This window comes from Corvus kubaryi, unplaced genomic scaffold, assembly GCF_017639235.1.
Source record: "Corvus kubaryi isolate FWS band 111438036 unplaced genomic scaffold, C.kubaryi_AGA036_p1.0 37277, whole genome shotgun sequence".
NCBI lineage: Eukaryota > Metazoa > Chordata > Aves > Passeriformes > Corvidae > Corvus > Corvus kubaryi.
Window position 1 is genome coordinate 75,902 of NW_024581085.1, and position 21,894 is coordinate 97,795.

Sequence of the window (21,894 nt, forward strand, 5' to 3'; positions counted from 1 at the left end):
TGGCCAACACACAAATTTTAGCCAATGCTGAGCAACTTTACCCCAAATCTCTTCCCTCTCAAGAACTCAGAGGCTCTGGAGAGTTTGGGAGCTGGGGCTGCTGCAGCACAGCTGTTTCACAGATGTTTAATTGCAGCCTATGCTGCATTCCAGGTGTCTCCCATGCATCTGACTGGGATAATGGGGTGCAGAGAGGGACACATCTTCAGCCTGACTGGTGAGCCTGCTTTCCTCCACAGGGTTCTGAAGAGCCGCTCTTCTTTGGAGTCAAATCTGCATTTTGAGTCTGATAAATCTGTTTAGAACTTCAAGGACCGGGGAAGTGCCAAACTGCATCTTGAAGCCTCTCCTATTTGTTTAATCTGATATTTCCAATTGTGCTGGCAGCCCAGTTTGCACCACAAGCCTGAACTACTATAAACAAAGGTGTAATCTGAACGTTGTAAATATCTGGAATTATCCCTTTCGGGTATGGCAAAAGTAGCAGTTTACACAACTAATTCATACCACCAGCCCCTCAAACTCACAGAAGTTGCAATTACAGGTCCAGTTAATGGCTTTGGGGATCCTGGGGCTGCAGTCACGTCCCACGGTTTCCATGTGCATCTTCTTCTCAACCACTTGATATTAGACAGATGCGTGTTTGGAGGAGGTTTGGTATAACTTTTATGATCCTGACTCTTGGAGAATGTTTTTGGAAGGGGTTAACGAGGATGAGGGAACATAAAACCTGGGTGTCTCCAGCTGCTATCCCATTGTATAATATGGACATTCCTCCAAGCATTGCTCCCTTCAGGAGGCAGGACCAAGGGTGTTCATTTGTTTGCACTATAATGTCCTTTTTTTCTCCCAAACTTCGTCCGCAAAGAGCTGAAAGAGCCCTTTTGCTTTGACTTTCCAACAGCCAGTTTAGAGAAGGTCTGGAGAGGTTTCCTGCCTCACCTCCTTGGGCTCGTGATTAGGAGAGAGGGATTCATCTCCCTGGTGTGAGTCAGAGCCTTCCCTGGTGTCCAGCCTAATCCACTCATTAAGACTTCCTCTCTTGGTGCAGAAAGCCCAGCCCCTTCGGAGAGCAAATCACCCCCATTGCCCTGAGCACAGCCCCGGGGACTTCTTCCCTCGGAGCTGTCTCCCCGGGGAGTGTCAAGGACATGTCTGGCAAAGTCACCCAAATGCAGCCGTCACTTGGTGAATGGGGTGGATCTCACCAAGCTGGAACAGATTATTGTTCTCTTTTTGTTCCCAGTAGAGACTTCCAGGAGGTGAATCTGAAAGGGCTTTGACACCCAACCTTGGGAGAAGCTGCAGAATAGTGAAAGCCAAAGAATTAACCATCACAAATAAGAACTTGCAGCATAATTCTAGAAATAACTGGCACTGATGGCACAGAACACAAATCTATGAGCAAATAGAAATATGTCACAGATCCTGGATGAAACCTGGATGGTTCACTGGTGTTTCAGGGAAGGTCATCTTGAAACGCTGGACATTCCCAGGATTCTGCACATTCCCAGAATTCCCAGAATTCTGTGATTCTGTGCATCTATCTGGGGGATATTTTGAGTTTTTGCATACAAATCCAGACCTTAAACTCAGTGAATTTGCTGGTGTTTCAGATACAGAAAGGATCCATCACGAGACAACTTCCACAGTGTTTGTTGTTTTACAGTTGACTTTCTTCTTTTATTTTTCCTTTGAGCTACTTTTCGGCAGACAAAATTGTGAAATTACCCCCACAAAGTGCAAGTCTGCAAAACATCCCATCACACACACAGCCTTATGAGACACAAAACCCCAAACGACACACTGCAAACAAATCACAAAGAGCTCCTTCAAAAATGTTTCTAAACTATAATTAGCACTAAGTTAGGGGAGCGCTTCAAACCGTAATGTATTCGAAGGCAACTTGCAAAGAGAGCACTTTTAGATTCCTTTTTATTTCCTCAGTAGTTACTATTTGCTGGGCTGGTTTGCATTTTGAGGAGCATTTATTGCTGCAGGGCAAACCAAACCCTTAAGTGCTTAAATTAACGTCCTGATCCTATCAAGGCCAGCTTCCCAAAATATATATAAGGGGCAGCATCCCTGCGTCGCTTCAGTGGGATCCCTGCTCCTCTCCTGCACCAGAGCAGCCCCATAACTTTGCTATTCCACCTTCAAATAAGCCACGATGAGCAGGCAGGCACCGACAGTGAGATCTGTCCTGGGACGAAGAGGCTTCAGTTCAGCCTCGGAGATTTGTGGTCGCAGCTACGCCGCGTCAGTGAGCCAGCCCGTGCGGTGCGGCGCCGGTGCCTACAGCAGCAGGAGCGTTTGCAACCTGGGCGGGAGCAGGAGAATCTCTTATGTCAACGGGGGCTGTGGCACCGGCTGCTTTGGGGAGATGGCACTCGGAGGCATGGGCTACGGGAATGCTGGAGGAGGAAGGATTGGCCTGTGCGGCCCCCGGGGATACAGCATCATGCGAGGGTTCCCCGAGCGCAAGGCCGACGGCATCCAAGGGATCTGCATCGACGAGCGGCTGCTGAAGCCTCTCTGCGTTGGGGTGGACCCGCTGGAACATGAGATACGCTGCCAGGAGAAGGAGCAGATCAAGACCCTCAACACGCAGTTCGCCTGTTTCATCGACAAGGTGAGTCCAGACCTGCTCCAGAACTGCTCTTCCTTGAGGAAAACAAAACCTGACCAACCCCTTCCCAAACCCATCTCGTGCCACGAGCCCATCAGCCAAAGCCCCAGTCCAGCTCTGCCATGAATCTCTGAGCTGGGTCCATGCAGGGGTCCAGCTTCCCACAGAGAATTTTAAGATAATTCTAATAATTTTTAACAACTGATAATCATTTTAAGAGCATGTTGGTCCAGACTGAGATCTTTTTAATGGGGCTTATTTCAACCATGTCCCTGTCCTGGCATTCCACGGCCTTTGAATCATGGCCATGGTTGCACTGGACTTTCTTGCAGGTGTCTCCTCTTGGACAGTCTCAGTTCAAATTGGATTTCTCGCTGCAGCTCAGGTGGAAGTTACAGCCCTGACAGGTTCCTCTTGCTGTCCTGCGTTAAATAATTCCAGTAATTCCCTCCTCTCTTTGACTTTAAATATAGTGACAGTTCCAGAAACATTCCTGAAGGCAAAGGAGGTTAATCTTGATCCAGACAAGATCAGGTTAGAGATCAAATCTGATCTGTGACCCAAGGATCCCTTTGTAGAACAAACACAGACGAAGTAATTTCACTATCTGGGGACTCAGTTTTATCCTAAAATACATCAGAGGCACCATCTGGAGGAGTTTTGTTCCTAATAATTGTTAAGAAAGGCAGATTTAGATACTGAGCTCCTGGATTTCTAAATAACGTAGACATGATGTATATATTTCTAAACCATTTAGATGTGCAAATTCTAGATTTTGAGTTAATTCAGATGTGTGACATAAAGATTTCTAAATAAGGGCAGACAGCTTCCAGATCACGGTGCTGTATCAGCTCTCACTTCCTGAAAATCCTATTCCTGCACCTGTGGTTAAGAGCAGAGAGTTAAACAGGTGTTGAGTCCCTGCCTTCACCTCCTGAAGAATTGCTATTTTTTGCCTTCAGGTCCGATTCCTGGAACAGCAGAACAAAGTGCTGGAGACCAAGTGGGGCCTTCTGCAGCAGTATGTGCTGCCAAAAAAAGGGAAAAACCTGGAACTGTACTTCGAGAATTACATCTGCGACCTGCGGAAGCGCCTGGACTGTCTGCTGTGCGAAAAGCAGAAACTGGGCAGTGAAGAATGTGCCACGAGCCAGCTGGTGGAGGAGTTCAAGTGCAAGTAAGGACCTTCTGGGCTCCTCTGGCTGGTGGCATTTTGCTTTTCTGGTTCATCTTGGGTAACTTCTCCCAGACTTGTGCATGTCCCCTCTGGGAGTGCCACATTCTTCTGTCTCACTGGTGAGCACTTTGCATTGGTAATGTTGTTGTTGCTCATGAGGAAGCTTCTGATCTTGGGATGGTTTAATGTTGGTCTCCAGACACTGATCTGGCAGTGCCTGGTGGCAGTCCCTGTGCAAGAGAGAGTTGTCATTTGTACCTGGTGATTATTGTCATTTATACTGGAGGTTATTGTCATTTACACCTGATGGTTGATGTCTGAGGGTCTGAGCATTTTTCTTTCCTCAGCCCTTTTCTCCTCCTTTTCCAACAGGTATGAGGAGGAAATCAACAGGCGCACAACTGTGGAGAATGAGTTTGTGGCACTCAAAAAGGTGAGAAGCTGAAACTACATGAGTGGTTATACCTGTGGTAGGTTTATTTGGGGCAAAACTTGGCTGAAATAGTGAATTATTAACAAAAACCCACAAAAGTGTTATGATGAGCTGAAGGGAGACTTAGAAAGAGGCACACGTCTGGGAAAACAGGCAAGTAAAAATAATGTCTCCTCAAAGTCGACATCATCAGCATTACAGCACCAGTTTTGTTGCCTCAAAAACATTCCTGAAGTGTGGGAGGGGGACAGACCAGGACAGGTCACACTGGAACACTGGGTTATTTCTGGCTGTCTCTCCACATCCTTTATTCTTGGACATCAGAAAAGCAGGAATCATTTGAAGAATATTAAAAAATTGTGTTTAAATGCTCATTAGTCAATTGTGGGTTTGTAGCTGCATCCTAAGTGATAAATCAACTAATTCCTGTAAGTCGTGTTGGAATGGTTTCGTTTCCCTTCAGGAGGCACCGAGTATCCTGACTCATCCTCTCACACCTTTCTGCTCTTGAAATCTTGTTGAGACACATTTCTGTCTTGTTGGTGTTGCCTCTGTGTATTTCTCCAGCATTTACAGCCAGGTTTGGGCTGGAATGTGTGTGTCTCCCCTCTTGCAGGATGCAGACTGCATCTTCTTGAACAAGGAAGAGCTGGAGGTGAAGGTGGATCTGTTAAGAAGGCAGCTGGAGCTGCTGAAATGTGTGTTTGAGGAGGTGAGTTGCTCCGGTCCATCCTGGCACTTTGGTGGTCCTGTCTCTTCCTTCAGGTGCTCCAAATTTCTTCTGCTTGAAACCCCACTGGGATGTGTCTCATACCAAGCCCTGAATAATTAAAAGCGTGAAAGTACAAGGTTGATGTAAAATTAACATGATGATGCTGGAGATAGGGTGGTTCCCCCTTCCTTCATGCAGCTCCAGGTAGGAATTGGCTGTGTCCTAACTCTACCCTGGAGAAAAGATGCGTCCTTCTTGTTCCTCCGGATTGCAGCTGCCTGATTAGAGCTGAAGCAACTCCCAGCTCAGTCCTGTCATTAAATCACTCAGGCAGTTGGAGATGAGAGGATACCAAGGGTTAAGTCACTCCAGTTCCTTGCCCTTGATGTGGACAGACTTGCTGCAGGTCAGCACGTAGGTCAGCAGTCACAGGTGGCAACTCATCCTGCTGCAGGATTTTCTGCTGAGCCATCCCGAGGGACATTTCTTGACTTGTTCTATCCCTCAGCCGCTCTGTGTCGCAGCCCTTCCCTTCCTGCAGAGCCTGAGAGGTGAAAAGAGCTGACTAAGCCCTTCCCATCCCGCAGGAACGGGCTCAGGTTGATCGCCAGCTCTGCGACACCTCGGTCATCGTCAAGATGGACAACAACCGAGACCTGGACATGGAGAGCATCATCAAGAACGTCGAGTGCTGGTACCAGGAGATCGCCCAGAAGAGCAAAGAAGAAGTCGATGCTTTCTACCAGACCAGGGTGAGTAAGAGGCCACGAGGGTCTGTGCCTGGCAATGTCACAGGCCCAAAGTGACGACTGTCCTGTTTCTTGGTTCCAGTTTCAGGAGCTGCAGGATAAGAGAGGGAAATACTGCGATGACCTGCAGAGCAACAAGTGTGAGATTTCAGAGCTGACCCGGATGATTCAGAAGCTGCAGTGTGAGCTGGAGAGCGTCAAGAAGCAGGTAGGAGATGCTTCCAGAGACAGCTCAGACACAGGGCAAGGTGATGCATTGATCTTTATGAGACTTGAGATCTGCTCTGGGCCTGGTTGGAAAGTGAAAAGTGGGTGGAGAGGGATGTGATGCTGGTGGGTTTTCCCTGTTTGCAATTGGGAGAGGAGGTTTATCCAAAGCCAGAGTGTCCAAGAACTAGGATAAGAAGCCTTGCAGATGCCTGCACTATTGTCCTCCCCCGACAGGTATCCTGCCTGCAAACCTCCATTTGTGACGTTGAGCAGCGCGGCGATTGTGCCCTCAAAGATGCCCGGGAGAAGCACGTTGAGCTGCAGAACGCTTTGCAGAAGGCCAAGGACGAGCTGGCCTGCATGCTGCGGGACTATCAGGAGCTGCTCAACGTCAAGCTGGCCCTGGACATCGAGATTGCCACCTACAAGACTCTGCTGGAGGGTGAAGAGAGCAGGTGGGTGATACTTTTCCCTCTTGCGTATCTGAGGCTATGGCAGTTCCTGCTCCCAAGTGAATTCTACAGCTCCAGGATCTCCCCAGGCTCAGAGAAACTGGACCTGGAGAGATGCCTGGAGGCCATGGAGGCCACATGGGTGCCAGCAAAAACAGTTCCTCTCCTAGGGATAGTGAGGCATGTTCCAGCGATGGACTAAGTGGGCTGGATTGTGGCTGAAAGTTGTGAGTAACATGCATTTCTCTTTTCTCCCTACAGGATATGTGTGGGGAACCCCGTGAGTGTGTGTAAGTAACTGCACATTTTCAGCCATGAAGATTTCTTGTTTCAGGAAAGATACCCTTGGGAGCAGCATTATCTGTCTGCCCCAGGTCCCTCTGCCTCCCTTTTCCACTTCTGGAAAGTTTAGCTCCAGAAATCTCAAATACCTCTGAATTTTAAAAAAATCAGCTCTTTGAGTGAGGGGAGAAGGTCAAATTCAAGACCCTTTTCTGCTCTTGGAGGCAACAAGGAGATGTCCTGGTGACCATGGGATATGTATTGAACCTGGGAGGGAACATGGGAAGGGGGAGAATCCATGAGTGGATGTGCTGGGACACGGGGGAGGAGTTGGAAGGCGCAGGGGCTCAGAGACGTGTGACAAATCTGGAGGAGATCAGGTTTGGTTGGTTCTGTCACTCAAGACCAGCCTGCCGTGTGCAAGTCTCCCAGTTTTCCTCCCTAACTGCTGATTCCCGTGGGCTCTGTTGCAGCTGTGGTCAGCAGCGGCTACAACATCCCCGAAGACTGCGGGATGCTGGCAGCCAACGGGGCCGCGTGTGGCTACGGCTCCCTGGGCAGGCGGGCCGGGAGACACAGCTCCCAGAGCGGCGGCTTCAGCTCCCGGAGCGCCGGCATCCACCCCAAGAGAGTCCTCAGCTCCGTGGCCAAGCAGTGCATCCCAGAGGTGTTCTGCCAGGCTGGAGGGGTCAGCTGCAAGGCCGGGGGGTTCAGCTCCCGCAGCGGGGGGTACCCGGCCCGCCCCGTGGTCAGCGCCGGCAGCGGAGCCCTGAGCGCCAGGATGGGGCCGTGCCAGGCCGGGGGGGTGCTCAGCTTCGGGAACCAGGGCTGCGTCATCCGGCAGCTGGGGGGGCCCCCCGTCGTTGTGTCCAGCAGCCCGGAGGTCGTGGGGTGCAACAATGGCGTGGTGGGGAATTTCGGGGTTGTCAGAGACCCCTGCGTGGTCCCGTAGGGCGGCAGAGCCCCCGGACAAGCATCTCAGCCCCGCGCCGAGAGGATGCAGGGTGATGCCTGCCCGTCAGCAGCAACGCTTGTCACCAAACCCATTCCACATTTATGAACCCCAGATTTATCCCCCCGAGTTTTGTTTTCAGAGTCCCCAAGCCTAAAGACTCCTCTACAAACTTCTCCTGCAGGTGCTCAGCACAGTGTGATTTCTGACTTATTTAGGTTTTCACAGCTTTAAGGGTTTGTTTGTTGTGCTGCTTCCCCGTCTTTTCCCATAACGAGCGGATTAATTAACAATATTCCCCCCTCCAAGACCCCTCTTTTTTCTTCCAGCTCCTCCCAAAGCATTTCAGAAAAGAGAGAGAGGATTTAACTGTTTAACTTTCCCAGGAGACACTGCGAAGAGCAGACTCCCTTTTTTTTTATCCTATCTATTTTTGGTCCAGGAAAACCCCGAGCTGCAAATTTATGCTTAAATCCGAAACAAAGCAATTTTCAAAGCACCTGCTGGTTAGTCTGTAGCCATCAGGGGTTTTTTGTGTGTGGAATTTGCTTATGGATGAACACGTAGTACTTCGGTTTGCTTCTGCATGTTGGGGTGGCTGGTTCAAGGCCTGCTGATTTTTAGAAGAGATCACCCCCTTTCCTTTTTCACTCCCCCAAAATGCCAAGGGAAATTACTGGTGCATAAATTGTCCACACTGACACCTTGTACAGCGTGAACGGAGCTGTTCCCGTTGACTGCTCAAACTTCCCAGCTTCTCACTGTGTCCTCAATAAATTGCTTTGAAAGGACATATTTTGTCTCTCAATTTTTCCATAGACAATATTTAAAGGTGAAAATAGACTCTGGGGAGAAGTAAAGAGACGTTTGGATTCTCTGTAGGCAGTTTGGGACATGGTGGGGCTCAGGTGCCACTGGGGTTTGCTCTGGTTTATTTATCTCCTCAGAGCATATCACGTAAGACATTTTAGAGACCATTTAACAATTGATGTCAAGGATTTCCAGAAACCTCCAAAATAATCCTGAGCACCACATGGTGGTGTTTTCCAGCCTATTGCAACCTCCTAACAGTGTATTGGTTTGATCCTTCCATGTCAGACCAGTTGAATGAAGATGAATTCAACACTGCCCTTCTGGGGTCACAGGTCTGGTGATCAGGGCTGTGGGACCAGAGTCATGTTTCAGACATAACAACTTTGCTTTAGTGGCTTTGGGGATGACAAAGTGTTATTTGAACTGTATGACTTAAAAGGCAATGAGATCTCTTGGCCATAATGGGGTGGGATTGACTTTGCCCTGGCTTTGGAGTCTCCCATGTTGAGCTCAGCAGGGTTGCTGGGGGTTTATTTCATGGAAAAAAATGACATTTCCATGGGGTGATTCATCTGGCCAAACACAGATGCCTAATTTAGCAAGAAATGCATCGAGCTTGAAGCTGTTGGCACCAATGGGATCTGTCCCAGCTCTGGAGGCAGCCCTGGGCAGGGGGATTAACCCAACACAGGTGTCCCATGCCAGGCGCCTGCAAGTTCCCAGGAATCCTCCCTGCCTCTCCCCGCCAGACCTGCAGACGTTATTATCACAGGGAATTTCTTCCTGTCTCCAGCGCAGGAAGAATTACAGGTCACACAGCCCCAGTAATCTCCCCACTCTCACAGGGCAAAATTCTAATTACAAACCTGAAAAAAGGGACAATTAAAGGGCGACACGGGGAAGAAGATCAGCACCTTTGGGGAAGGGCAGGGGATGTCATTTCCATGCTGATAGTGGAAAACGCTTCATCCAGCTCTGACCAGCTGCGTGTCAGACCCTGGTGGGGTGAGGTGGATGCTTGTCCTCCACCTGTGCCCTCTCTACAACGAGGAATCCCAGTTCAGCAGTTTCATTTTTAATTGGCTCCAAGTAGATGGGATGGAGCCGCCTCGGTGGGGAATTCTGCCTCTGAGCTTGCTTCATTCACCACCTGCAAATGGAATTTGGAACTAGGAGTCCCTCACTTCAGGCAGCTCCCATTAATTGTGTGAACATCATGGATTCTCCATGTGGTGTCTGGATGTCACTCGGCCTTGGCCAAGTGTCCAGGAAACAGTGCAGCCCCAAACTTGGGTCTTGTGTCTGTGAGGAGGCCTGGCCATCCCTTCACAATCCATACTTGGAATGACTTGGCTTGGCTTTGTGCTAAGGCCACTTTCTGCTGGGTTTTGCTAAAAACAGTTTCTTGAGGAAGAGGAGGAGGAGGAAGCCCTGCTTTGGGGCCAGAGTTTGGTCTTCACCTGCTTGACCTGACCCATTGCTCTTCCCTCTTCTCAGCCTTTATGGCCTGGAAAACCAGGAACTGGCTTTGCGTGGCATTCCCAGCTCAGAGGGGCGGGAGCCTGGCAAGCCCCAGGATTTCCAGAGCTTTCCCCCCCTGACCATTAAAGTCAGCCACCGAGGCAGCCCCAGACTAAGAGAGGACTCGAGCCTGGGCTGTCCCTGCAGGGCCTTGGGCTGAGCTAAGACAGGAGCCTGAAATATTCCAAGGGTGACTCTTCCCATTCCCGACTGAGGAAGCAGGAGGTGACTGCCTAATTTCAGAGGAATAATTAACTTTTAGTGGCCTGAATAATAGAGAGAAGAAAGGGAGATGATCCTGCCTCACCCAAAACAAGGGCAGCTCCTTTCCTCCTCCTCCTGGAGCCAACACCCAAATATTCTAAGCTATAATATTAGCAAACCAAAGAGGGAAATGAAGGCTGAATTTATTTTTCTTTCTCTGGCTACAGCTCTTAAGAATTTTATCACAGGAGCAAAGGGAAAAGGTTCACCTCAAATGGTTTTCAAGCCATTCATTAAAGCTGTAAAACAAGCTCAAAATCCTCTCCTGTCAAGGGATTGCTACTTGTCTTCCCAATATAAATTCTGTGTTTTAATCTTGGGGATTGTTTTGACTTTATTATTTTTATTTTCTTCTTAGTCTTAAGGAGTGTTTTGACTATTTTTCCCTTTCCAATAGCAACAAGTTCAAACACTCATTATAAGTTGGGGAAGTGGATTTTCTGTCAATTAAAAATAACCAGAGAAAACATTTTGATATTGGAGCAATGTCTCCATGAAGTTCTTTTAGAAAAAAGAAAATAGAAATACCAGTCCAGGAATTTTTTTCTATTAAATGTCTTGGGTTTGGTTGACTAATTGAATAAAATTAACTCCATCCCAACCAAACCCAGGACACCAAACCAAAGCCCACCATGGTCAAGGAGATGAAGAAGAGAAGGGGAAGAAGCAAAGCCATCCAGGCTGAGTGCATGGTCCAGGTCCTTTCCATCATCCAGGGGACACATGGACCACTCAGAGGATTCCTGCTCCAAAAACCGAACATGTGCTGCCAGAAGAGCAGCATGAGGAGAGGGGAGACTCTGCTCCCGCATCAGGAACCTCCTGCAGACACCTCCCCACCCTTCCTAACCAGCACCTTCCAGTTCAACCCTCCTGAGCAGGGTGGGACAATTCTGTTGTAAATTCAGCTTTAAAATAGCAGAGATTTCTGGCACCGACCCACCCAACCTGAGCTTAATTTATAGACTAGAAAGGTGAGGGTGGGGCCTGGCGCAGGTTGCCGAGAAAAGCTGTGGCTGCCCCATCCCTGGAAGGTCCAAGGCCAGGTTGGACAGGGCTTGGAGCAGCCTGGAATGGGATGGGCTTAAAGATCCTTCAATAAGATTCTTCTTCTCCTACATCATCCCGCTGGACTGAATTCACCAAGACCGGAATGTAGGAAGAGGAGGAAGAGGTGGGACTCTGACCGGAACAGAGAGAAAGCCGTCTCCCAGAAAGTCGTCTCCCAGAAGTCCTGGCCACAGCGTGTCCCTGCAGCACAAGGCAGGAACAGCAGCACAACCGCAGCCCCAGGGGGAAGAACACCCATCTCAGTAAATATTCGAGCTGGTAATTAACCCCCACAGAATTAATGGAACAAGGAAACACTCTCCGAGCCAAGGCTGTCATTTAAGCTTCTCCACTTGCTCATTATTCCCCATGTGTGAGAGGTACCAAAATGTTTTCTTTATGTCAAAAGCTGACACCAACCACCACAAGCCAAACAAAACCAGGCGGGCTCAAGAGACGTTTCTTCCATCCAGCCTGCATAAGGAATCCAAGATAAGGAATATTTTCTTAAGTCTGCCACTGGACAGGCTCTTTCGCTGGCTTCTCTGCCCCTTCCTTCTCTCCTGACCTGGAATAGGATAAAGATCCTGAACCTCTGCACTTTAGAATTGAATGAGGAGTTTTTGAAGCCTTTTAGCTCAGGAGCAGCAGAAAAGGGAAAACCAAACTCATCCAGCCTTTGAATCAACAGTAACAGCAAAAATTGGATCAGATTCACTGGAACAAGGACCCTCTTCGGGCTCTGTGGAGAGGGTGGTGGTGGAGCACATCAGAAGGAGGCGAGAGGAACGTGAGGGGAGGACATTTGTGCCTTAGGCTTGGCTTTAATGATCTCAGAATCTGGGGAGTGCAGAGATTTGGTAGCAGAGGAGTTGGAGGATGAATCCTGGTCATGGTGATCCCAGTTGCTCTCACTATGCAAACAATGAAATGGCCGGAGCATGAGCAGAGGTCTGGGGATGAATCACCTGGGACTGTGAGAGAGATAAAGAAATCTCAGGAGCAAATCTGCCTCCTTGGCTGACAAGGCAGCAGTGGGATCTTTGCTTTACTCCATGGTGGATTCCTTACAGAGTCAAACTGGGAGTTGGACAGTCCCCAGTCACACCAGAATGGTTTGGTTTGGAAAATCCCACTTTAAACCAAATCAACCTGTGCCATTTCAGCTTCTGATTTTAGGTGTTAACAAAAAGGTTTAAATGTCTCAGAATTTCCTGGAGGACAGAAGGTGACTGATGAGTCCCCATCCCTGGAGGTGTCCAAGGAATGACTGGACGGGGCATTCAGAGCTCTGCTCTGGGTGACAAGGTGCGGATCAGTCCCAGGTTGGACTTGATGATCCTGGAAGGCTTTTCCAGCCTCAGTGATTCTGGGATTCTGTGATGCGGATGCAGATTTATGGCATCTTTTACCCAGGGAATGATTATCAGGGCTGATCTGGGGTTCCTTGTTTTCGGGTATCCAATTTTCAGTCTGTTTTCAGCTCCTGGGAAGTCCAGTGGTTTTAGTTCCCCTTTGCGACCCCAGATGAGATGGTCCAGCTCTTCTCCTGAGACATTGCTTTCTCTTCACTACCAAACACACCATTTACTACAACCCTTACTCCACTGTTACTCATTCCAGCACACAAAGGTGGAGCCAAGTGGGGGACTTGTAGCTGCACTGACGGGAAATCCAAGGTTGGATTTTCATCCCTGCAGCCCCAGGAAGGCGGGAACAAATGAGATCCAAAGACGCTGCAACAGAGCAGACTGTGGATAAAGGCAGGTAAGAAATTAGTCCCTAATTAGTTCCTCCTGCCAACACTCATTCCTTGCAGTCAGACAGCTCCACAATCCACTCTTTATTCCAAAGCAAGTTGTTCCCTGTGATGTGGTCCGTGTTACTAACGGGAGGGAGGGGGAAGGGTTTGGTCAGAGATCTGACTTGTGAATGGGGGGATCAAGGCAGGACAAAGATATTCCAGGCCTGTGGTCCAGGCTTAGCGTGTGGTGGAGGATTCTCCACCTCCTTGGATAAAACAAAGTGGGATCACGCAGGGTTTTTTCCTCCTCTGCTTAACACAACTTTCCTTTTAAGGTGGTTTTAGTGGAAATCCCAATTTTTTTTTTGATTCTTCAGCCCTGGAACATGGGGAACATTGGACTTATTTCTTTGGTGGCAAAACCAAACATCTGGGTAAATTCTGATCTAAATTTAAGTTGTTCAGGGTTTCTCTTCTACAACCATGAAACCTTCTCAGAGATTTACTCTTCCCAAAGCACAGATGAGCAGATTTATCTCTGTAAAAGTTGGACTTGGTGATCCTTTTGAGTCCCTTCCAACTGAGAATATTCTGTGATTCTGTGATTGTTCCTCTCCACTTTTTCCAGGGCTTTGTCATTGAGGTGGCTCGAGGAAGCTCCCAACCACAGACAACACCCTCCACAAATCTGCTCAGAAGAAAAGAAGGGAACCCAAGCCCCAAGCAGCCATGCAAAGCAGCCGAGTGTGAACCAGAGTCGCTGGTCCTGCCCTGGCTCTGGGAGCTGCGGGGCAGGGTGGGCTGGGGGAGGCAGGGACTGCTGAGATGTGTTTGAAGAGCAGCAATCCCTCCCTTTCTGTCCATAGGGAAATGCAGGTTGGGTTCGCTTTTTTCCTTGGAACACCCTTGTGCTCAGCACAGCCTAGAGCTGGGCTGTGTTACCCACCAGGGGTTATGGGCTGGTTCTGTATGGGAACAAAAATACCACCAATATTCTTCTGTCTCCACCCAACGCTCGCTGGCCATGGTCCAGCTCAGGAGGGGGATTTGTTCATTGCCAGAATTAAAGGAGGCTTCGGTGCTTTCCTGTGCAGTGAATCAGCTGGGTCTGGGCTGTAGCTGCAGGATGGAGACTCCCATTAGATAATTAGTTCTGCATTTCCCCAAAAGGGCTGCAAACGAGGGGTTTCACTCTGGACGGCAGCTTTTCTACAACCTTTAGGCACAAGGTTTGTGATGCCTCCATTGCTGTGGAAATGGACAGTTTTTGGGATATAGGCCCTGTTGGAAATCCCAGAGCACAGCCCAGAGCAGACTTCAAGGCTTTGAACCATAAAAGAGGGAGGAATCAGCTACTGAATATTATTGCCCAAGAGCAGCTTCCAGCTCTGGAGGAGCCCAGATGTTGACCTGAGATAAGGAATTAAACAGGACCTCTGCCAGCTGCCTTGAAATGGGCTATTTTGTACAACAAAAATTAAATTGGCAGCTACTATGTGAATAAAGTAAGGGGAAAGAAGGGAAAGGATAAAAACCATTCCGATTTTAAGGTTCTTGTTCAGTTTTGGGGTCAAAGAATGAGGATTCAGGGTAAAGGAGTGACCACTCTGCATCCAAGGCCTCTGGATTCAGAGTGGGGGCCAAGAGCCTGCCCTGCAGAGCTCTTCGTGTGACAGTGATGAGGGTTTGGGTGGGAAGGAGGTGCTAAACCCTGCGGGGTAACAGGTAATTATGCCAAACCCAGTAGCAATCTCAGAAGCAACTGGTCCCCTTTATCATGAACTCTTGGAGTGACTTGAAAGGAGTTGCTCAAAGGAGCAGTGACGTTCTGGGGACAGCCCGGGGTGTTTGTCAGCCCTTAATGAAATGAGGCTGAGGAAGCCACAGCTGTCGTGCTCAGTAATTAAAGGGAAAGTAAAGCCTGCCATGTGTGCTTTGGGAGCAGCCTGGCTGCAGACGGGATCAGGAAGGCTGAGCTGAGCAGTGACAGCATTGCAAAAACACCCAGGAGGAAAAAAGACATTAAATTATCTCCAGGTGAAGCCAAGGAGGAGCTTGGAATACCAGGGGGGCAATTATTGGGATGCCTTGAACACCAAGCTGGCTTTGGATCATTGAGATTTCCACATGCAAACCATTCTGCATGGGGAACAAGAGACGCAGGTGCTTCACACTTCCTGGGATCACACGCAGTGCCCAGCAGGTGGATTTCCCCATGGGATATTAAGGGAGAAAATTCAACCACATTATAACAAGAACAAAGGGAATAACAAGGCCAAACATCGATGTGTGTTTGATGCTCTGAGAAATTACCTGAGTTCCCCCAGTGAGTGTCCCCAGTGTGTCTATCCTGCTGAGCTGAGGGGGAAGAGGGAGCCTGAATCACTTGGGGTCTCCTGAGCTGGAAATGAAAATGTGAATTTCTAACATCCCACTCAGCACAGTTTGCTCAGAAAAGTGTAGGTTTACCTAATTGTTTTCTTTGATCCTTCAACAGAGCATGGCCAGAGAGTCCTCTTGGTAGGAAACAGGGATTCATGGAATGGGTTGGGTTGGAAGGAACCTGAAAGCCCATCCAGTGCCACCGCTGCCATGGGCAGGGGCACCTCCCACCGTCCCAGGCTGCTCCAAGCCCCAATGCCCAGCCTGGCCTTGGGCACTGCCAGGGATCCAGGGGCAGCCACAGCTGCTCTGGGCACCCTGTGCCAGGGCCTCCTCACCCTCCTGGGGAAGAATTTTTTCCTGATACCTAATCTAAACCTGCTGTCTTTTGGTGGGAAAGACATTCCCCCTTGTCCTGGCACTCCAGGCCCTCAGAAGTAGTCTCTCTCCATGTTTCTTGTTGTTTCCTTCAGGCACTGGAAGGCCACAATTAGGTCATCCCAGAGCCTTCTCTTCTCCAGGCTGAGCAATCCCAGTCCTCCCAGCCTTTCCTCACAGCAGCTGCTCCATCCCTTTAATCTCCATGGCCTCCCCTGGACCTGCTCCAGCAGCTCCACGTCCTGCCTGTGCAGGACCCCAGGGCTGGAGGCAGAACCCCGCCCTTGCCTGATGCCCACACTGGGACTCAGCCCAGGACAGGATTCACAGGAGGATTTTCCATTCCCATTTCTCTGTGCTCTTTCTTGGCTTTCTTTTCCAGTCATTCACTGCTGGGTTTTCTTGCAGCCCAGGTTCCCAAGCCTGGTGCCAATGGATGTTGAGAGGGGATCAGCTGGATTTCAAAGCTAGTATGGGCACATCTCTGGTCATGGAAGGAAGAGTTTCCCAAAACAGGAGATCTAGGTCAAACAGTGAAGGAATCCCCATCAGAAACAATGAAATCAGAGTGACTTGGCACCTCTGAAGGAAGCTGTGACTGCCCCTTCCCTGGAAGTGTCCAAGGCCAGGCTGGATGGGGCTTGGAGCAGCCTGGGACAGTGGGAGGTGTCCCTGTCCATGGCAGGGGGCAGAACGAGATGAGCTTTAAGGTCCCTTCCAGCCCAAACCATTCTGTGGTTCTATGATTCCATGGCCTTGCTCAGAGGGGGGAGGGATCATCACTCCAGAGGTGCCATGGCTGTTGCTTTCCTTTATCTCCAGGAAAGTGTGGTTTCGTGGCTATTCAGGGTGTTAATCTCTGGAAATGGAGGTTCCAACCCTGCAGGCTTTGCTGAGCCAGGGACATAAAGAGTGTGGAGCCCAGTGATCCATCTGGCTGCTCCAGGGCACTGGAGCTTTAGGGAGCATTGGAGCAGGTGTTCCTGAGCATTAGGGCTGCAATGGAGGTGGTTGCCAACTCCCCCAGGACAAATCCTGCCTTTATCTCCACTTACTCCAGTGGAGAAACCATCCCACACGGCACACGCACCGAGCTGCCAGCGCTGGGGTGACACATCGAGGCTTTCTGTGTGTTGGTGGCAAAATGAATCACAAGAGTGACTCCAACCATTCATTAAGGTAATGGGTACATCCTCCAGAAGCTCAGCCTTCTGTCATCTCCTTAATCTGAGTGTCCATCTGGGAAGTTTAATGAATAGGTGCTCACCACACCATTGTTACTTCTCCTGCCTCGAATTTGTCCCTTTATTTTGCTGAGGCAGCTGTGGAGAGATAAGAACCTCTGCTCTTGGATCACCCTTCCCGGGCCCTGCTGACTCCTGTCTCCACGTTCTCCTGCAATGGTGGCTTTAGAAAATGATCTTTTCCTTGATGATCCCAAGCTCTCTCGTTGACTATTCATGGTCTCTCTCTTCAACTTGGTGCCTGGTTTTTAGGCAGCTGAATTTAGGTAAACGACTCATGCTGGAAGTGTTTTTACTTACTGGTTATCTCACCTGCCGAGTTGTTTTTACATGGCCTGTGAGAGGCTTTGACCTCTAACCAACATCTCTCCTTGTCCTTCTTCACTTTTAAATTCAGCACGGAGATCGTCTTGCTGATAAAATCTCAGCATTCTCTGCTCCACTGCCAATAAACAGCATGAAATGTTTGTGCATTGGCTCCACTTCACTTTTGCTTTAAACAAAACTCTAAGTTTACAAAATTAACTCTGTTACATCAAGCACCTGCTCACTGAGCAGCTCCTCCCTGCGGTACTACAGATACTGGTGTGACACACAGACAGACTTTCAGACCTATGGATGGGAACTAGTTGAAATTCTGTGGCTGAATTTCCCTCCTCCCACACTCTCCCCTTTCACTCAGCTGCTGGAAGGCATCTCCGGAGTCCCCGGCTGGCTGCATGCATGAAGGAACACGTTTTCTGATTAAAACCATCTGTACCATAGAAGAGATGAGACAACTCTCCTGTGGAGCAGCACAGCCCTATTTCCCACCTCCAAATCTGATGTCCTCCCCGTGGGTGATTTTTTGCCAACCTTTTGCCAAAAGCCACTTCCAGTGGACACCTCGTGCCCTCAGGGGGCTCTCTGTCCACAGGGCGACTCCCTCCACTTCTCCTTCCCAGCTGCTCTGCTTTCATCCCGACACCACCACTCCGGTCCCACCCCATTACTTAGAGCCCTCCTGGTCCCTCAGCCCCGAGCACTGGCACAAAGTTGTCAAAATGCCTCACAAATTCCTACGCAAAGGAGGAATGTTCCAAAGGAAGGGGGTGGGCAGTTGTGGTGGTTGGTACAAAACCTCTTTGTCTCTTGTGAAAGGTGACTCCATGTGCTCCTCGTGTGAGACATCACCTTGGGGTGACATTTTACAGACCCATGGAACATCCTGAGTTGGAAAGGACACACCAGAATCATCAGTCCAGCTCCTGGCCCTGTACAAGACATCCCAAAAATTCCAAAAGTCATGTGCCTGAGAGCACTGCCCAATGTCTCCTGGAGCTCTGGCAGCCTTGGACCCGTGACCATTCCCTGGGGAGCCTGTTCAGTGCCCCACCACCCTCAGAACATTTTCCCAATATCCACCCCTACCCTCCTGACACAGCTCCAGCTGTTCCCTGGGTGCTGTCCCTGCTCACAGAGAGCAGAGAATGGAGCTGCCCCTTGGGATGAAGATGCGGCCCCTGATGAGTCTCCCCTCAGTCTCCTCCAGGCTGACTTCGTATAGACCCTCCAGACCCTTCCCCATCCCCTTCCCCATCTCTCTGTCCCTCCTTTGGACCCTCTCCAACCTCTTTAGGTCTTCCTTATATTGTGGCACCCAAATCTGCCCCCCAAATGGAGGTGAGGCTGCCTCAGCCCGGAGCAGAGCAGGACAATCCCCCTCCCTGGCCTGACCGGGCTGGGCCTGGTGCCCCCAGGACAACAGTCCCTGCTGGCTGCCAGAGCACACAGGTGGATCCTGTTGGCTCATTTTGTTCTCTGAGCAGACTGTCACCACACCCAACACTGGTGATGGGACCACACAGGTCACCTACAGTCCAGCATGAGGAAGGGAGAAGTTTTGGGAAGGTCGCACCTGGAAACACCTCAAGTGCAAGTGGTGCATATGGGCAGGAATCATGGAACAGCCTGGAAGGAACCTCAGGAATTATCTTTTCCATCTCTTTGCCCCAAAGCAGCATAAATGGACGGGGACGGTCCAGGCTGAGGGTGAGGAGCGGCTGTGGAGCAAGGTTACTGGTTCCCAGTTTCAGACCATCATCTCTACCCCAGTCCCCACTAATCCCCGTCTGCTTTGATGTGGGAGCCGAATCAAGCTGCACTTAAGAGATGGGGAACCTTTGGAGAGCAAGACGAGCAAAACCAGCAGGAGGTGTCCCGGGGGCCTCGTTAACCCTTTTAATGGTGACTTCGTGTCCCTTCTGCAGGGAGCCACAGAACCTGCCCAGCCTGCAGGGAGGGAGGGAGAGCACCACCACCACCAGGCCCCGACAGCTGCGTTTTTCAAGGAGAGGGTCTTAAAAAGCACTTTTCTCACTGGGACAAAGCAGACTCAGGAGGTTGTCAGATGGTTTTTCCAGCCAGAATCCCAACAAGAGGTTGGAAATCCCCCTAGGCTCTCCCTGTCTGCAGGGGTGGCTTAGCAGGTCCCAGTTTAGTAGGTGCTTAAGCAGAATGAATTTATCTGGGCACATGTAAATATTGAAGGTGTTAAAGTCTCATGAAAGCCACCACAACTCAAGGAACGTTTAGGGCCAAGCAGCTCAGGGGTTTCCCCTGTAAACCTGGGTAGAAGCTGTAGGTTTAAATCAAAGATGAATCCCTGAGAGAAGCAGTTTCATATCCTCCTTGGAAAGAGGGAGGTTGGTCCCTCTCTGCCAACACCATCTCACCCACAACCAGCCAGGACAAGGTGTGAACACATGAAAATATCTCAAGGAAGATGACCTGTGCATGAAAGTCATCACAACCCTTCTGCTGGGAAGCCCAAATCCCACTGGAATCCTTCCTGCTTTGAAGTCGGTGGAACCTCCACCGTGTGACTCTGAACTGGCTTTGTGAAAGCTCAGCAGCTGCAAACCACAAGCACTGCCCTGGACTGGCTCTCTCTGATGTGCAAGGCTGGGCACCTGGAAAAGCCACTTCTTATGGATACGAGCAGGAGCCAGAGGTTGAATATCAGGTTTGTTGTGGAGGAACAGCCCGACAGCTCTTCATTCACTACAAGGGATTGCTGGGCTTGCAGCTGGAGGAGGGTGATTGTCCCATGAGCAGCATTTTCCCTGTTTTCCAACAAACCCAGGGATCTGGAGGGTGTGCAGCCCTGAAATGTGAGTCACCTGTGTGGCACAAGGCATTCCATGGTGGGTGGCTGAGCAGAGACATGGGGGATAACTGGGACCTGAGCTCAGCCAGATGCAGATTTCTCCCAGCTGGAAAAACTGGGAAGTTGTTGTCCTCAGGGAAGAAGGGCTGTGTCTTTCCTGCTGTGAAGAGGAGCTGGAGTCTCTCTGTGGTCCTGCTGGGCAGCAGAGCTCAGAGCAGCGGCTGGTTCTGGTCCTGCAGCTGTGCAGGGCTGAGCCACGGAAAGCAGGACTAGAGCCCGGCTTCTCCCTGTTTTCAGCTTGCTCATGGTTGTGCCGGCCTAAAAAAGTTCATGAAAGTCATGTCTGGACCTCCCTAAGGGCTCAGTGCTGCTTTGTCCTATCCGTGAACACCCTGTCCCCAGGCAGTGCTCCACGTTTGACTTCAGACCACACACCCTGTGTCCTCTCCAGGGATTGCACCAACACTTTGGCTCAAAATAAAACTCATTTCCAAAATATTTCTTCTCTTTTCACTTGCATGCAAGAGGTCCCAGTGCTTGGATTACCTCGAAGTGACACGAAGGATGTGGTGCCCAAAAGCTCATTTGATTTCCCCAGCTATCTGCAAATGAGAGTTCTGGGGGAGAGAAACGCGTTCTTGGCCACAACAGGGGGTTGGAATGAGATGAGTTTTAAGGTCTCTTCCAACCCAAACCATTCCATGACTCCATGATTCTATGAAAGTACATCTCATTGCAAGATGTGCATCCCAATATACTCAGACCAGCTATAATGCAGCTACTACGCAATTATCATTAAATACAGTATTTTGGTCATTTCAACCCATTATGAGACCTGCTAAAAAAAAAGGAAAGATCCTTCGAGGAAATACTCCACAAATATTCTAAATTTCCTGATTCTTTTTCCTGACTTTTAATTCAAGACAATGCATTCCGTGTCGACAAAAGCACTGAGTCCTCCCAGAACCAGTTCATTTTGCCCCAGCAAAGATGTAAAGATTTCTCAGGGCAAGCTCTGCAATTCCATATGTTTCTGTGATTAGACCCCTTTTTTAAGGCAAAAAAGGAACCTTATTTGTTTCCAAGCAAATTCAAAAATCTTTTTAAGAATTTTAATTAAGACAGGATGATGCCTTCTCATTACCAGTATTACTGGAGGGATTTAATGTCAAAAAGGTATGTCACAGGAACACCAGACAAAATCTTCTCTCCAGCTGACATTTCTCAACTGGTTTGTAACACTTCACTTCCCTACTTTGTCACTTCTCCCATTCTTGTGAATCTGCTGCATGCCCCAGTCCCATCACGCCCAGATTCGAAATTTAGCACCTTCCCTGGGCACATAACTCAGCAATAAATCACTGCCATTTCCCAGAAATTCCTTATCTTCAATCCCGTGTATTCTGAGCGGCAGAGGAAGCCCCGTTGGGCCCTGGCACAGGGTGCCCAGAGAAGCTGTGGCTGCCCCATCCCTGGAAGTGTCCCAGGCCAGGCTGGATGAGGCTTAGAACAACCTGGGACAGTGGAAGGTGTCCCTGCTCACTGCAGAGGGTGGGATGGGATGAGCTTTAAGGTCCCCTCCAACCCAAACCGTTCCATGATTCCATGATTCTGTGAATCCCCAGCTTCCCAGAGCATCCTCCCCATGACCAAACTCATCCTCGGCACCACCTCACGCTGTTCCTTCTCCATCAATACAGAAACCACCAACCCCATCCTGCTGGTCAGCACCTGAATTCTCTCCGAGAGCCACA

General features: G+C 49.6%; 1 protein-coding gene across 1 annotated transcript; it reads left to right on the forward strand.

Moving 5' to 3' along the window:
• Window positions 1-2,079: 2,079 nt before the first annotated feature.
• LOC121663456 (keratin, type II cytoskeletal 4-like) lies at window positions 2,080-8,387 on the forward strand. The gene is made up of 9 exons (XM_042025735.1): window positions 2,080-2,632; window positions 3,592-3,806; window positions 4,179-4,239; window positions 4,856-4,951; window positions 5,539-5,703; window positions 5,783-5,908; window positions 6,145-6,365; window positions 6,624-6,652; window positions 7,118-8,387. Exons 1-9 carry the CDS (start codon window positions 2,171-2,173, stop codon window positions 7,594-7,596), a joined length of 1,854 nt encoding a protein of 617 aa, XP_041881669.1. The 5' UTR covers window positions 2,080-2,170; the 3' UTR covers window positions 7,597-8,387.
• The last annotated feature ends 13,507 nt before the right edge of the window (window positions 8,388-21,894 follow it).

Excerpts from the sequence above, each read along its gene's own strand:
- LOC121663456 (XM_042025735.1), top strand. The coding sequence starts at position 2,171 with ATGAGCAGGCAGGCACCGACAGTGAGATCTGTCCTGGGACGAAGAGGC. Across the intron at positions 5,704-5,782 it reads ATGCTTTCTACCAGACCAGG|TTTCAGGAGCTGCAGGATAA; the intron begins GTGAGTAAGAGG and ends TCTTGGTTCCAG. Across the intron at positions 6,366-6,623 it reads CTGGAGGGTGAAGAGAGCAG|GATATGTGTGGGGAACCCCG; the intron begins GTGGGTGATACT and ends TTCTCCCTACAG.